Genomic DNA, 15,534 nt, shown 5'->3' with positions numbered 1-15,534 from the left:
AAAAAAAAAAAAAGAAAAAGAAAACCAGTAAGGCAGTTCATATCAAGAACAAGGGATTCCATTCCTGGAGTTGTTCCTAAAACAATTCAAAGGCAAGCAAGAGCTATGTGCATTATTATCTGTAAGAATACAATAAGTGAAACTAAATAGATGTCCTTTCTTCTTTGGATACACCATTAAAAAATCACAAATTAACAAATAAGAAAAACATATTCAGCCAGCTATTAATATGATAATTATGAAGATCTGTGCTTAAGTGGACAAAAAAAGCAAAAGAAATGAACGTTATTTACATTTGATCACAATTATGAACAACGTCTACCTGTGGACAGGGTTTGGATGTGAAATGTGAACTGAAAAAATGATAAGGTTCTGGAATCATGGGTGACTGTTTTCTTCTTTCAAAAAACTTACTTTTTTTCAATACAATATTAAGCTTTTATCTCATATATTCATAAAAATTGTTCTTAGATTAGGAACCTTGATATAACTGATGATTTCTTTATTGACCTCACTAGCCTTCATTAGGAAAACGCTGACTCATGCTTGACAGGCTGGAGAGAAAGGAGAGGACGGGGCTTTGATTTTGAACAACCAGTGACAATATCACAGCAGCACCAGGTGACCCTCGGAGGGCAAGAGGAAAAAGCGAAATTCACAGAAGTTCTGGGCTGACACTGGATCACAGCTGCTGCTTTGCTTAGGGGCCGTCACATCACTAACCATCCCCTTGCTAATGACAGCGTTGTGAACACCACCAGAGCCCTTGAGTAGGTGCTGAAGTCACTCGAGACCAGAGTGCCAGCGTGATTGTCCTTGTGACATTTTCTCTCCTGCCGGCACAGCACAGAGAGGAAAGAGGGGGGGGGGCCTGCAGATCTGGGGCTTTGTCCTTCTAAGGCATACACCAGTGAAGGCATGAATGAGGGGAGCTGTCCTGACCTAGATTTCCGATAAACACGGGCAGGAAATGGGAAATTCGTGAGAATGTCAATCCCCACTTTAATTTCACCAAAGCTGCCGGGGAGGGGAGGGAGGAATTCATTCTCTGGCCCACGAGCCTGTGCTAAAGGTCACTGTCACTTCTAATGAACTTCATGCACGTCTCTGGCTTGTCATTGAGTCGGCAGTGGAGGTCAGCTCTTCACGTGGGGCTGGGAGGCTGCAGACCTGGGGCTAACACCTCAGAAGCTGCCACCTGTCCAAACTGTCTGTGACGGAGGGAGGTGCCAGGAGCTGGGGGAGGAAGAGTCATGGATCTGGGGCAGTGTCCCCATCAGGGGCTGCTTGTCACACACCACAGCACTCACTCAGACATCTGGTGCTCCGGGGCTTGTGGTAGTCACTACCTAAGGTCTTTTATTCCCTCCGGGTTTAACTCTGGGTGGAAAATTAGGTCCAGGAGCAGCTTATGTCCACCCTCTGTTCCACTAATTCACATCTCCCACCTCACCACGCGCAGGGAGGCCCAGGGTGGGTGAGATCTGGGAGAGAGGAGGCAGGAGGAACTGCTGACACGCCCTTGCCCTGGGGCCTCGCGCCCCAGACTCTGCCCATTGGCTGGGGACCAGTGACAAGGCACACTGGGTCAGGGGAGGCTGAGAGAAATTCTGGGCATGAAAGGCACCCTGGTTTGGGAACTGTGATCTTCCAGGGGCCAAATCATGGACTGGAAAAACACAAGAGTAGAAGTTTATACAACACGTTTTCACTACACAGTGTTGGCTGCCACTTCTTATATTTTATTTGGGGTGACGTCTCATTTAGCCATTTTGGCCAGCATCCTCTTTAACTATGTTGGCTCTCCACCATCTACGTGGGTCATCTTAGGGCAAAGCATTTTGATTAAAGACAGGCTAGCACTTGGCTTCTGTGTGTGTGCTGTATGGCCTTAGAAATAGTAGTAGATTTCATAGCTATAGTGCATCGCTCGTCATCTCGTACCTATGAATTCGAGTTCCTATTTCAGAAGGCAAAATTCACTCATGCGTCTAGTACCTACTGCGAGAGGCCATTGCCTTCCTCACCAGCTATAACTTTCTGGCCACAATCTATCTTAGCGTTTTCAGCCTATCGTGCTCCAGCCCGTTTTCTCCTCTCTGTACCCATCAATCCTATACTCTGAATTCAATGTTTCTCAATCAGAGGATGCTCTTCCATATGAAGGAGACTTTTCACATACTCTTTCCTCCTCCTAAAAGTTTCTCTTGCTTCTCCAGCTGGTCGACTCCTTTTCAAAACCCGGTTCAGACAACATTTTCTCCGTGAGCCTTTTCCAAGTCTCCCAGACTCTCTCTGGGGTTAAGTTTTCTGAGGCGCAGACATCACTGGATTGTAATAGCATGTTGATATGTAAATCTTATATCTACCAGACACTCAGGGCCAGGGGCCAGGTGGTATTTGTCTGTGGATTCCTGGCACCTGGCACAGGCCTGGCATAACGAAGACGCTCAGTACAGTTGCTGAATGAAAGATAAATGAAGTGAGGCTGCAGAAAAGGCTTTTTGGTGCAGACCAGGGTTTTCAGGCTGATGCCAAGACATCATCTTCTAGTATACTCTCTTCTTATTTCAGGTTCAGGAATCACACTAGGAAAATGAAAGCTGGATCCTGGGGCAGGGTGAGATGGAAGTTTCTCTAACATCACATATATCGCTGCCTGAATCAGTGCGAGGGGTCAGCCCTTCCCTCTGGAGATGACATGTTGACTGTTGAACTACAAGCCTCAAATTCAGTGGGATAAGCACCAGGAATGCCCGCTTTCAAAAACACGGCAACAAATCCACATTGTTTTAGAATCCTTAATCCTTAAACATCAAATTCTTCCAGTTGAATTTCCACTCACCCATGACAATTCATTTCAAGTCTCACCGAGAAATTTCCTCATCTCTCTGTGAAGAAGCCGGTGCCTTTGTCTCCACAGAAATTTGCCTGTCGCACTGCCATCTGTTAAACACACTGGACTCTAAGCTCCTGGCGGACAGGGCCATGTCTGCCCTGTTCACCACCCTGTGCCCAGAGCTCATCTCATCTCAGTTGTTCCTTTGTTGACTGAGCGAATGCCTAAACAAATGCCTCTGCCTCAAAGAATAGGATCAGGTTTTTTTCTTTTTTTGATTTTCAGTGCCTTAGACAGTGCCTGGCATATCAGATGTCCAATGACAGAGAAGTAGCGCCAGTTAGCACTATTTTGCTCTTAACAAATGTCTCCCTCATGGACACTGATGTCCCAGTTTGCCTTGCTCAGCGTTTCAGCTAACCGAGGGTCCTGTGGTACAAAATGTCAGAGCCTGCTCGCCAGCTGAAAAAACTGTCCCAAGAGCCAGCAGCTCGCCTTGGTGGCTGTCCACTGCTGTGCACTGGTTGACCTCCGAAGGACACATCTCGGACAACTCTCCTTGTAAGCTGCAGGGCTCCCCTTTCCTACCCAGAAGTCCCAGAGGTAGGGAGGGGCAGGCGTTTGGGGTACTGGGGGTGTGGGGTTGAGGAAGCAAAGTCTTAGGACTTTGGGCTTCCTTTCTGCCTTTTGATGTTTTGCCTGGTGAACCAGGCATATGAACACCATTAACATTAGAAGACAAAACAATTTTCATGTGTATGCAAATGATAGAGCCAGGCTGGTCGAGATACTGCTTCTCTCAGCCTGAAGGAAGTTTGGAAGAGATGGCACAACTGGGTCACTGAATCCCAGGAAGTAGCCTCCATTTGTAAACCTTATCTATGCGTTTATAGCAGCATCCTCCATTTATCCATCCATCTTCCGTCCATTCATCATCTATCTATCCATCCGATTTCCTATTAGTGCTGTGACAATCCAAAAAAGGTTGGACAATGTCACTCAGTTCCTTTTGTTGATCGCCTGTAAGGGGAAAGGAGTCTGGAACAGAAAGGCCAAAGTCACCCACACCTATCATGTTCTCAGAAGAGATCATCACCTTCACACCTGTTTTGACATTGGTAACTTGTGTCTTCTCTCATTTTTTTCTGAGCTAGTCAGGCTAGAAGTTTATCAGTTTTATCCATCTTTTCCAAGTTTTGGTTTTGTTGATTTTTGTCTGTTTTCCTTTTCAAAACTTTCAGTGATTTGTACTCTACTATTTGTTGTTTCCTTTTTCCTTTTTTTTTCTTACTTTAGGCTTAAATTGTTCCTCTTTTTCTAGTTTCCTAAGGTGGAAACTTTATTTATTTTAGATTTTTCTTCTTTTCTAATATATGCATTTGATGCTATACATTTCCCTCTCAGAAGGCTTTTGCCCCATTCCACACATTTTGATAAGTCATATTTTTTATTCTAATCAGTTTAAAACATTTTGTAATTTCCCTTGAGGCTTCTTTTTGAACTACAGGTTCTTAAATTTCCAAATATTTGAAAGGATTTTGTAGCTATCTTTCTGTAATTGATTTCTAGTTTAACTAAGTTCCACTGTGATCTGAGAACATACTTTATATGATTTCTATTCTTTTAAATGTGTTAAGATGTATTTTATGGCCCAGAATGTGGTCTATATTGGTGAACATTTCCTGTGTCATATTGGAGTCTGGTTCTGATCATTGATTTGTTTTTCTTGCTTTTTGGCATGCCTATAATTTTTTGTTGAAATCCAGACATGTTGTACCACGTAATCGAAAGATACATAGACCTTCAGAGTAATAATTTATTTTAATCTGACAAGAAACAGGGATATGTTTAATGTTTGATGGGGCTGCCAGAGGCTTCAAATTCCTCTAGTGTCCCTGTTTTTGTCTCTTCTACTGACTCTGCGTGCTCCTCCTCAGAGAGAGTTTGTGTCTTACAAATCTTTCTGCTATAATTCCCCATTATCATTTTGGCGTATTGTTGGTGTGGTGGTAGGATATGGGTGAGGGATAGCATTCTATAGTTTTCCAATTAAATCTCCATCTTTTAGGGGTCCCATGCCTTGTGGCTGACACTTTCTCAAATGTTTCTCCAGTGGTACAGCTTTTCCCCCTTGGCCCCTCCCCTTTTCCCTGGATGCAAAGTTTCCTATGAATTTCCTTGAGGCTCTGACTGCGATTGATTATGTCTCCCCTGCCCCCAACCCCACAGTTGAGACAGGAAGGCTAAAAATGAGATGAATTGGGAGAAATTCCCTTCCCCTAGCCGGGAAAAAAGATCTGGAGAACAGGACTTTGTTACGGAGAAGGCTATGGCATATTTCATGATTACTGGTCCCTTTCCCTTGCTAGAGCCAATGTGAGAATCACTGTGAGAATCTGTTAGGATTACTAGAGATAAAGCCCATGAAGAATGCCCCCAAGACGGGCAACTCCCAAGAGTTTCTCACTCTCACACTAGCCCACACTCAGCCTAGAGCAATTTATCAAAATTCCCATTTAAGTGATCCTACAGTTCATGGCTCCAGTGGATTCTGTTCTAGGTGAGCCGATCTGGCTGTGACTCTCTGGAAGTACCTGACTCCAGATTCCAGAGTGGCGGTTTGCCCTGTGACCTCAGTTTTCTGGCTAGTCCAAGAAAATTGTTGATTTTCACTTTACTCAGTTTCTTCTCACTGTAAGGATGGGAATGACAACGCCAAAGCTCTTTACATGTGTGGCCTGAAACCGGAAATCCCTCCACACCTGTTTTTCATAATTCTCAGTGTCTCTACTCAGAGTGCTTGCGTCCTGGGCAGGCTGCTTTGCTGCCTAACTACACCCCGCCTGGACTTCTCTCAGTTATAGACTCTTGTTGCTGCCAATTTCCACACATCATTTCCTGCTCAGCTCCAAGTGTTATATAACCACAGGGACCTTAGCTGGAGTTGAGCAGAGCCCATGCTCTCCAGGTGTGCTCTGCATATCAGGTGGTGTTGAAGGAAGGCAGCCCCACAGGAGGCAAACCATGAAGGCTGGTGACTGGCTGCTATAGTTAAGGACGCTCCTCTGAAATCTGATGAACTGTAGAATTCTTATTTCCCCACACATCGTGGAGAAAATAGAAATGCTATGGGACAGATGACCCACAGACTCTTAGGCATGCCCTTATGTCATTATGCTTGTAAATTAAATACATTATATGACAGGCTTGATAAAGATGGAATTCACATGGACTTGTAACTTAGGAAGCAAAGATGTTGCTATCATATCAGCCTCCTTGGCTGTATCTGCTCCCCGTTGTCTTCCTAAACAACACGTTCACAGAAAATGGATGGGAGTGAGCAGAGAAGGCCCAAGAGAACACTAGGTGATAATAGTGAGAGGGCAATTCCTGCGGTGGGAAATAGACAGGAAGTAAGGGAACAGAAGGTGGGGATTTGACAAGTGATCAGTGAGAGGAAAACAAAGCTGAGAGATGTAAAAGGAATCAGGACAGGAAACGGAGAGCTGAGTAAGAAATGTATAGGGCCGGCCGAGTGGCTGAGTTGGTTAACAGCGCAAGCTCTGAGCAACAGGGTCACTGGTTTGACTCCCACATGGGCCAGTGAGCTGCTGTCCAAGCTGTGTCCAAGCTGCTGAGCTGCCAACAGGTGCCAGGATTGCTCAGTGGTTAGAGCACGTGCTTCTAACAACAAAGGTTGCCGGTTCAACTCTAGCACAGGATGGTGGGCTACGCTCACCCGCAACTAAGATTGAACACAGCACCTTGAGCTGAGCGGCCACGAGCTGCCGAAGGGTAGACAGATGGAGACTGGACTTGAAGCTGAGCTAGCTGCGCCCTCCACAACTAAGATTGAAGGACAACAATTTGGCTGTTCCCCTTCCCCAATTCCTCAATAAATAAAAAAAAAAGAAAAAAAAGAAGAAATGTATAAACACACACACACACACACACACACATACACACCCCCCGTTCCCCCCCAAAAAGCATTGCTACTAAAGAAGGAAGGGCTCTGCTCACTGCTGACCGCATTGTGCAGAAAGAACTATTTGCAATAATTTGGAAATCATACCTTGTTTTGTTTAAGGGCACCTTTCTCCTTCATATGAGGGCAGTCCTTTCCCGTCACCACAGCTTTGATATCTGCCACCGGCACTGCAATTCATAAAAGAAAATCAAAGTAACTATACCTTGTGAAAGCTTAGATGTCAATAAAGAAGCAGGACTAAAATCCAGGTCTGCTAGCACAGTTGTCATTCCCAGAAACTACGGCAAAAAGAGAAAAGCAAAGAGGTAAAAAGAGGAAGCAAAGTCAAGCAATGTCTTAGGACTAGAAAATACAATATATTCTTATATTCTGGCAGAAAGAATCCCTGGAGAGAAAAATCTATATTTATAAGCAGCATTTGGTTAAAAAAAATCCCATCATAGCTGTAGGAAAAGTGATGGTATTAGAAGCAGAAGTAATCATAATAGTAAGAATTGTCCTAATACTGATATTATGGAAGACGTGTGCCAGGAACAATGCCAAGTGCTTTGCATGTATCAGTACCCCTTGCTAAAGTATCTACATCTATTTCGTTTCTGAGTTTTGGATAATGAGGGAAAGCAGCCCTATCACAGAAAATTTATTTGAATCTAAACAGTCCGGAACTCTCACTGTCATTCTCGCTCACTACCATCTCATTAATTCCCACAACAATTCCGTGAGACAGGTTTTATTGTCCCTGTTTTACAAACAACAAAATTAAATTCAAATAAAGGGAACATTCTTTTCTGATAGGGAAATGGTAGCTGGTTAATTTATTTTGCAGTTAGATGAAATGGTGTCATTTAACATCTTACTCAGGACTTGGATGGAGATAAAAGACATGGAAAGGTTTGTGCATTGAAAACTTTTTGTTAAGATCATCTGAGAGAGAGAGAAGGCAGTAAGAGGGTTTAGAACCTTAATGAAAAAAATGCAAAGTCACCAGCATCTCTCCAGTTCCTAATCTTTTGTCCCACAGGAGACTGTCTCACGCAGAATCTGCAGGTAGAAGCTTTACATAATCAGTTTTTTAATAACCGATCAAATTCCTTAGTAATCACTCTTTTAATGGGGAAGAGGGTGAGAGATGTAATAAGTAAAGTTCACATACTTTTATCAGGGAATTGGGTTGTGAAGGTGATATTTAGATGGAGATAAAGTTGTAAAATATGTAGAATGTCAAAACTATATAACAGGAAGGTCCCTTAAAAGCTAACATTTTCCAGGTGCCCTAAAATTGCTAAGAACTCTGTCCACACCTGTTGACACTCCTACCATTCTCTCTAACTCTAAAGAAGTGTGGGGCTGTGGTGAACTCCTCCAGCAATCTCTGCACACACCCCTGGCTCTCTGTCCCACCATGTCCGCTCCTTTCTCTTGCAGTCCTGATTCTAGATCCCTTTGGTAGACATTACTTATACTCACTAATATCTGGCATTCCTCTCCTTCTGGGCATATGGAAGACTACACTTCCCAGCAGTCTTTGCAGTTAGTAAACCATATGATTAGTTCTGGCCAATGAAACGTAAGAGGAAATGGCAAGTTTCTTTAATTGGCTGAGGCAGTGAAAAGCCACACCTACCAGCCTCTCTTCTCCAGGTGCAGTAAATCAACAGGCCACATGTTCCATCCAGAGGGTGCAGCGATCGGATGGCAAAGCAGCCACTGGCCTGTGTGCCTCAGTGACTGCATGGAGCAATCCTTTGACAGCTGATGCCAGTTATGTAATGTGAGGAGCAAGAAATAAACTCTGGTTGTCTTAAGCCACTGACATTTGGGAGTTGTTTCTTCCTGTAACATAATGTAGTGATGTAGCCTATCCTGACTGACATAGCCCTTTGCCTTGGACCCCTTCCCTGTCTCTGGCATTTGAATTGGCATTTTCCTGTACATGGTCCATCTGATTCCTGAACCTACCTTTGACTGCAACTACTGACTTCAATTCTCCTCAAATCGGCTTTTCATAACTATGATCAGCCCTATTCCTCTCAGTGGCCAAGCTAGCTGTCTAATCACAACCTCAGGATGGGGGCATTTGAGAAGTTCGGGAAGTTGGGTTTACTTTTCAAAGGCGAATCCACCATTGAAGTAAATTTGATGGAATTAACATGCCGATTCACAAAAACCTTCTCAAGCTTCAGATGGAGTTTGAGTCACAAGTACCTCAGAAGTAGAAAGTCTTTTGTTGCATAATATATAACATAGTCAATGAACTAGAGAGTGTCTACAACCTATAAATAGTAAGTTACCCTCCCCTTTGCTTTGAAAACTCATCATAAGGAACAGGACATGAGTAACACAAGCCTATTGTGCAGTAGCCTTCAGAATCTCTAATGAGAAGGCTTCAGGGGAGAAAAGGCTTTTCCACCATGTTTACAACAGTGCAGATTTAATGTTTTTTTTTATATGCATTGTCCCCTGTCAAGGAGACAAGCTGCTATATTACTCACAGGATTATAGCAAAAAGGAAAACACAAAATTCTAAAAATATAGCGTGGCTTTTAAAGGTTGTTCTTTGCATAGTTTTCCTCTTAGTGCACGAGAAGATTAGGCATCAGAAGGGCTAGGATGCCACCCTTTCTGTTCCCAGCACAATCAGACTCACGTCTCCTGAATCTGTACTCTCAGGGGGAAGAAAACGGCACTTGATTACTTCAAGCCAGGCTAGTGTTTCCATTAGGTCTTTCCGTGTGGGAGCAGAATAAAAAAGTGGGGCCCAGAGATATGAGAGCAGGAGGGTCACTACTGGCACCCTACCCTCAACTGTAAATCCTTGGGAAATGGCCGCATTTCTTTCTATGCTTTTTTTCTTCAGTTTGAGCTGGATGGAGACCATCTAATTCAAGACTCCCATTTTATAGATCGGAATAAATTATGCAATGTCAGGGCTGGCAGAGTGACTCAGTTGGTGAAGAGCTCGCTGAGCAACAGTGGTTCGATGCCCGGCCAGAGCTGAGCTGCTGCTGAGCTGCCAACAGGTGGCAGGATGGCCCAGCCAAAAAAAATAAAAAATAAAAAATAAAATAAATAAATAAATTAGGCAATGTCACACAGCTATTGGGATACAGAGCTGGGACGACTGCTCTTTCTTCTACTCTGTGCTTCCTTGGTAGGTCATTCTCCCTATGCGTGAAGGTGTCCGTACCCCCAAATCATGCTGAACACAGCCCCAGGTATGGTTATCACTTCAGATATGTTTGGGAAACTCTTTGATGGCTAATATCAAAGAGTAGAAGGAACTTTAATTGTGATTTAAAACAAAAATATCATTAAAAAAGTAGATATGGCCACCATGATGAAAATGGTTTTAGCTTTCACCACTGAGAGCTAAGTTGAGGCAGAAATCACCCCAGGAAGTAGCTAGTAAGCTATGGGCACTTGCTGTGTATACAGCGCCGTAGAAGCTCCTGTGGATGGAGACCCAGAGGAAGGACCGGCTGATGCCAGTTCAGTTCAATGAAGAATCTGGTCTCTAATTTGGCAGCACAGTGGTGGGACGGGCTGTGCCTTTGGAATCACAGAGCTTGGGTTTGAATTCTAGACCCACCCACTAGCTTTACCACTTGGGCTCATGTTCTGGGAGTCTAAGCTTCCCCGCCTGCAATGTGGAACTGTAACATCACCTATCTCAGAGGGTTGCTCCAAGGATTACTTGCAATTTCTGATGCTGGAGCCAAGATCATTGTTGGCTTTTGATCTAGGCAGTACGGAGCCACGGGTAAAAATCTGGGCCAGGGAGTTGGCTGGTTACATTCAGATCTTTGCTCTACTGTTGCCGAGCCACGTGACCTTGAACAAGTTACTTAATTTCTCTGTGCCTCGGTTTCCTTATCTGTAAAATGATAAGGGCAACGATACCTCTTCAGGTTGTGAAGAGGATGGTTTATGTCAAGTTCTTAGCACTGTGCCTGGCATACAGTAAGCACTCAATAAATGTTATCTGCAATTGTTCTCATTAACAATAACCAAAGATAATTATCTCTGTCGACTGAGAGACCTGATTTATTCACCATTCATCAGTGGCCCAAATTGCCCACTTTGCTTTGCTGCCTCAGCTCCTCTCATGGACTGTGTAACAGGCCTAACTGCCTTGTGTGAGGGGGTGGGCCCGCTCCTCTCAGCCTCTTTGATGTGGGAGTGTAAAATGCTGGCATAGATCCTTTCAACGGGCGGCACTGTAGGGCCCGGGCATGGCTAGAAAGCAACAGAGTCTAGTGGTTAGTGGGGACAACGAGAGCCTGTCAACCTGGTGCGAGGGACGGAGATGCAGCAAGAAGGGATGTAAGGAGATACAGATTTGAAGGGCCCTATTTCCTGTCAGACAAAAGAAATATGAGAAGAGCAATTTCCTAAACCTTTGGGGACGAGGACAGCTAAGGAAAAGCCCTCAATCTTCATTCGCACTCTGTATGAAGAGGATTCAATTACGCTATTTGATTCATCAATATCTCAATATTCAGCACTGATTAACTTAAGGGGCAGGAGACAATTCCCCCCTGGGTCTCAAGAGAGGGCAATCGAACACGGGAAGAGCAATGGTACTTGACATTAATTAACGGGACTACTCATTTTTCTGGTGAAATGAAGTCTCTGACTTCTAAGGGCTCTAGGAGAATGGGCTGTTTTGCTCTGGGCGGATATGTCATTGGAATTGAATGCAAACCAGGTAGCATTTAAGCAGCAAACTGAGTTTCCTAGGCCTGGGCCTTCTCAGCTCAGGCACATAATAGCTTCATCTTACTGCATTACAGGAAAAGACATGCTCTCCCCTGCACATGTGTGCATACAGATGTGATGTTGCCAACACACACACACACACACCTGCACAGGTGTGGATTCTTGGTTTATATGTTGATGGATACTGTTATGAAGCAGCTCTTTCAACGTGGGAATGCCTGGATTGCAAGGCTGCAGAAGAAAGGGGTGGACAAGACTTTTGGGACCATTGTCAGAGGGACTGCGAAAGTCCTTCCAAGAACCAGCATGCCTCGGCGGCCACCACCACAAGCTGTCAGACATTTGCAGCCCTGGCCTTGCTCTTCCGCCACCACCCTGGCAAGTTGCTCTCGCTGGCCTCGGCACCCCTCATTCCCAGCTAGTTACTTTCACCCTGGGTTCTTGGGGGTGCAGGCCTCGGTAGAGCTGGGGACATCCGCTTGCAGGCCAGGCCAGGAAGCACCCCAGCATGAAGCTCAGGTGATGTCCACACCTTGACCTTCTCTAGGAGCAGGGCTACCGATGTCCTCAGCAACAGGACCAGCTAGAACGGGAGTGCTGCATATAACACCTGCCATCACTGCCCATCGGGTGCCTATCCGTGGGCTGAGAAGTGGATTATATCCCTATATAATATAAATGTATAATATATAAATGTAGAAATAAATATATATAAATGTAGAAATAAAGAAATAAAATGTCCAGTGAGTGGGAGAGCCCATACACTGGACCGCGCGGGGAAAGAATGCATCAAGCCGGTTTTTTTGTTTTTCCTGCCTGTACCACTTTCTTTATATCTTGGTCAGGTTAACACGAGACCAGGGGAGACTTCGTATAGAGTTTCTGGTTGCTTTGGTCAACAGCAACCTCTGACTCTTCATTTTACCACCAGTGGTTCCAACTCGCTGTCCCTGGTCAGTACCTAGTTCATGAGAGAATGTTCACCAGTTAGAAAGCAGAGGAACATGAAAACACTGGCGTGTGCTTCTCACAAAGCTAATTTCATTTAGTAGAAGGGGCTGTCCACTACTGTTTTGGGGGGATCAAAAGCCCCTTTTTCAAGTGAACAGATTGCGATATTAATTTTTAGTTATATTTTATTTTTCAATAGCCTCCCTTACAAAAATTAAAAGTTGGCAACCTACTATAAATTCGCTTTTCTTGTTTCTTTAAATTTGTACTTAGCAATGCAAGCTGAATTTGGGCATCGCTCTGAAGAGGAGAGGGCCATGTGTGGTCAGCAGCTCTCACTTTGAGTGTGCATCAGACTTGTCTGCAGGGTGTGTGAAGACAGAGATTGCTGGTTCCCAACCCCAGAGTTTCTGACTCAGCAGGTCTGGGAGTGGGGCCTGAGAATCTGCATGTCTAGTAAGTGCCCAGGTGACGCTGCTGCTGATGGTCTGAGGCCCATGTCCGGGGACCATTGGTCCAGCTTGTCCACGGCGGGATGGGGATGCTTCCTGAGACCTAAAGGGAGGGTCCTCATTACAGGCAGAGCCGGGATGCCTCCACGGCAGGGATGGGTAGACCCCGCCCCAGACTCTGCTGCAGTGGGTTTCAGACGTCTTTCTCTTCCCACTAACAATACCACTAAGAAGTGCTAGGGACGCAGTGCTCCTACAAAAGGAAACGAGATTGCTTTCTGAAGTAAACGACAGTCAAAGCCCAGACTGTCCCGTTTGTAAGCTGGAGGGAGACAGAACGTTCCAGGTTGTCTGCCTGATATGTCAGCACCGAGTCTGAGTGTGTCAGGAATTTTCCACTCGTGGTTTATTTTTGCCTTTGATGGCCATGAGCTTCAAGGAAGGCAACCAGATCTGACTTCCATGGGCCCAGGAGGTGACAAGAGGGGTGGTGCTAGGACGTGGGGGTGAGCATTCTACCTGGGACACAATTATATGACTCACTGCAGGGTCAGTTGACTTTTTAAGGTTATTTAAAAGTCTCTCTATTTGTTTCCTCACGCTTTCATTTCTCTACATGGGGTATCCTCTGAGGCTATGTCCCCTTCACCTCATTTCTCTTCCAAGCTAATTCATCGACCTTGTATATTTTTATATTTCTGTAATACTTTGTTCAATTTGTATATGGAATACCATCTAAAAAACCTGGAACCGGGTTTGGTGTTGGGCAAAAAGAATTTAGAATATTCCCAGCTCTTCAAAATGTACATATTAAAACAGGCATCATACAGAAATAGCAAATAAATATAAATACTATGTAGTCATGGAATTTAGAAAACAAGAAAATGTAATTTATCATAAATTTCCTAAGTGTCTGAGTTATGTCTTTGAAGTAAGTAAGCCATTTTTGGGTGTGTCATTAGCTCTGCATTATAATTATGGGGTACCCTAAACTTAAAGAAGAAATGTGGGAGGGACCAAGCACACAATTCACGAGAAGTTATTTTGGGTCATCAGAAAAAGGCAATTGAGGGAATCAGGTTTATATTGTTTTTACTCCTTGAAATAGCACCTGGGGAAGTAATAAAAAAGCAGACGTTTGCACCCCAAGTTTACATCTTTCAGGAAAGATATGCAGGCATTCTTTTTATGCCCTCCCCTATTCATCCTGAACCCTAAATCCATTCAGGTCTTGTGCTTGGTGAGAATGCTCAGGCCAGGACTTACAAGATGAGACATGTCCAAGGGTTTATTTAGGTTGAGAGTTTTTCTGCAGGATATTTCGTGACCAGGAAACAAACAACCAACCCAAACTCAGGCCGCCTACACAGGAGAGCCACTTACGTTTGTCCTGCAGGGAGTCATGGGGCACTTCTCCCTGAGGACTCTCTTCCAAGTCTCCGTAATGCAGGACCTTGTGGTTCGGTGAAAGCCGACAATACCAAAACTTGTCTGAGGAAAAAAAAAAACACAGATTGACAATGTAAGTGGTTCTGGTTTCCAAAAATATTGACATCCTTATTTCCTAGTAGTAGTGCCTGGAAGAGAAAGCAGTTTATCTGATTTTAAGTCTTCAGAAACGAATAGATTCTAGAGCCCTGAGCAGTAAGTCCCCTTTTGATTCTGGTAGTTAGCATCCTGCTTACTGTACATGTGAGAACCACTGGGAAAGAGAGCAAATCCTTCAAGTACAGTGGTAACAGGTTTTCTGAGGTGGTGATTTCCTGAGGGTAATTTTATCAGTTTCTATAGCGACCATGGGAATTATTCCTTACGCACCTCAGCCTGACAATAGCGGGGAGGGAGGTGGAGAAAACACAGCTTTCTTGGAAGCTTTCTGCTTCCTCTTCTCTCTGAGATTTTAAGACTGCTGAGATAATTGTGTGACACCTCTTAGTTGGCACACCAAACCTCCCACCCCTGAGCCTAACACACACAAATTAATCAATGGATGAATGATCGGATGCTAGTGACACCCACAAGGGTTGGAATTCAGGAGGAAGTAATCTAAATACTGCAGGGATTTATTCAAAGAATGAGGACATTCACAATCATTTCCTCTGTAACTCCTAGAGTTTGGGTCTTCCCATAGGCATGACCAAGGGTGTTACGGTCATGGTTATAAATAACTCCCTCAACTTGAACTCCTCTGCCTCCCCAAACATCATAACATTTTCTGAATACGTGAAGTCGGGAGAAGGAGGCAACGAGTGCTTTTTATAGATAAGGGGCTTAAATTATGATGGCAATCTTTGTGTAGTTCTCAAGGCTGTACTTAGATGTGGCCTCCTCCGGGAAGCCCTCTTTGATTACCTCAGCAAAATGGCCTCTGCCCATGGTCTTAGCTGCTCCAGCATTGTCTTTGATTACTGGTGCTCACATGCTAAGCAGCTTAGTATTCCCTATTATCTGTCACATGCCCTTGGTAAGCAACTTGCCCTAACGGGAGCACTGTGAATGATTACTGATGGAAGAAGATTCCAGGGTACTCCTCAGCCCTGACAGTGTGGAGAAGCCAGGGTTGTCTGGCGACAGCCGCTATCTTC

At 44.4% G+C, this 15,534-nt stretch overlaps 1 protein-coding gene across 10 annotated transcripts in view; it reads right to left on the bottom strand.

Annotated features, from left to right (window-relative positions):
- The window catches only part of ELMO1 (engulfment and cell motility 1), a 501,394-nt gene that overhangs the window by 7,037 nt on the left and 478,823 nt on the right, over window positions 1-15,534 (bottom strand). For all 10 annotated transcript variants that reach the window (XM_019655709.1, XM_019655707.1, XM_019655702.1 and 7 more), the window contains 2 exons: window positions 14,333-14,440; window positions 6,912-6,994 (listed from right to left, as the gene is read on the bottom strand). In XM_019655709.1, coding sequence (XP_019511254.1) covers window positions 6,912-6,994; window positions 14,333-14,440 — 191 coding nt within the window. The remainder of the gene's footprint in view (window positions 1-6,911; window positions 6,995-14,332; window positions 14,441-15,534) is intronic.

This window comes from Hipposideros armiger, unplaced genomic scaffold, assembly GCF_001890085.2.
Source record: "Hipposideros armiger isolate ML-2016 unplaced genomic scaffold, ASM189008v1 scaffold_244, whole genome shotgun sequence".
Taxonomy (NCBI): domain Eukaryota; kingdom Metazoa; phylum Chordata; class Mammalia; order Chiroptera; family Hipposideridae; genus Hipposideros; species Hipposideros armiger.
This window is presented reverse-complemented; position numbering and strand designations above follow the sequence as displayed.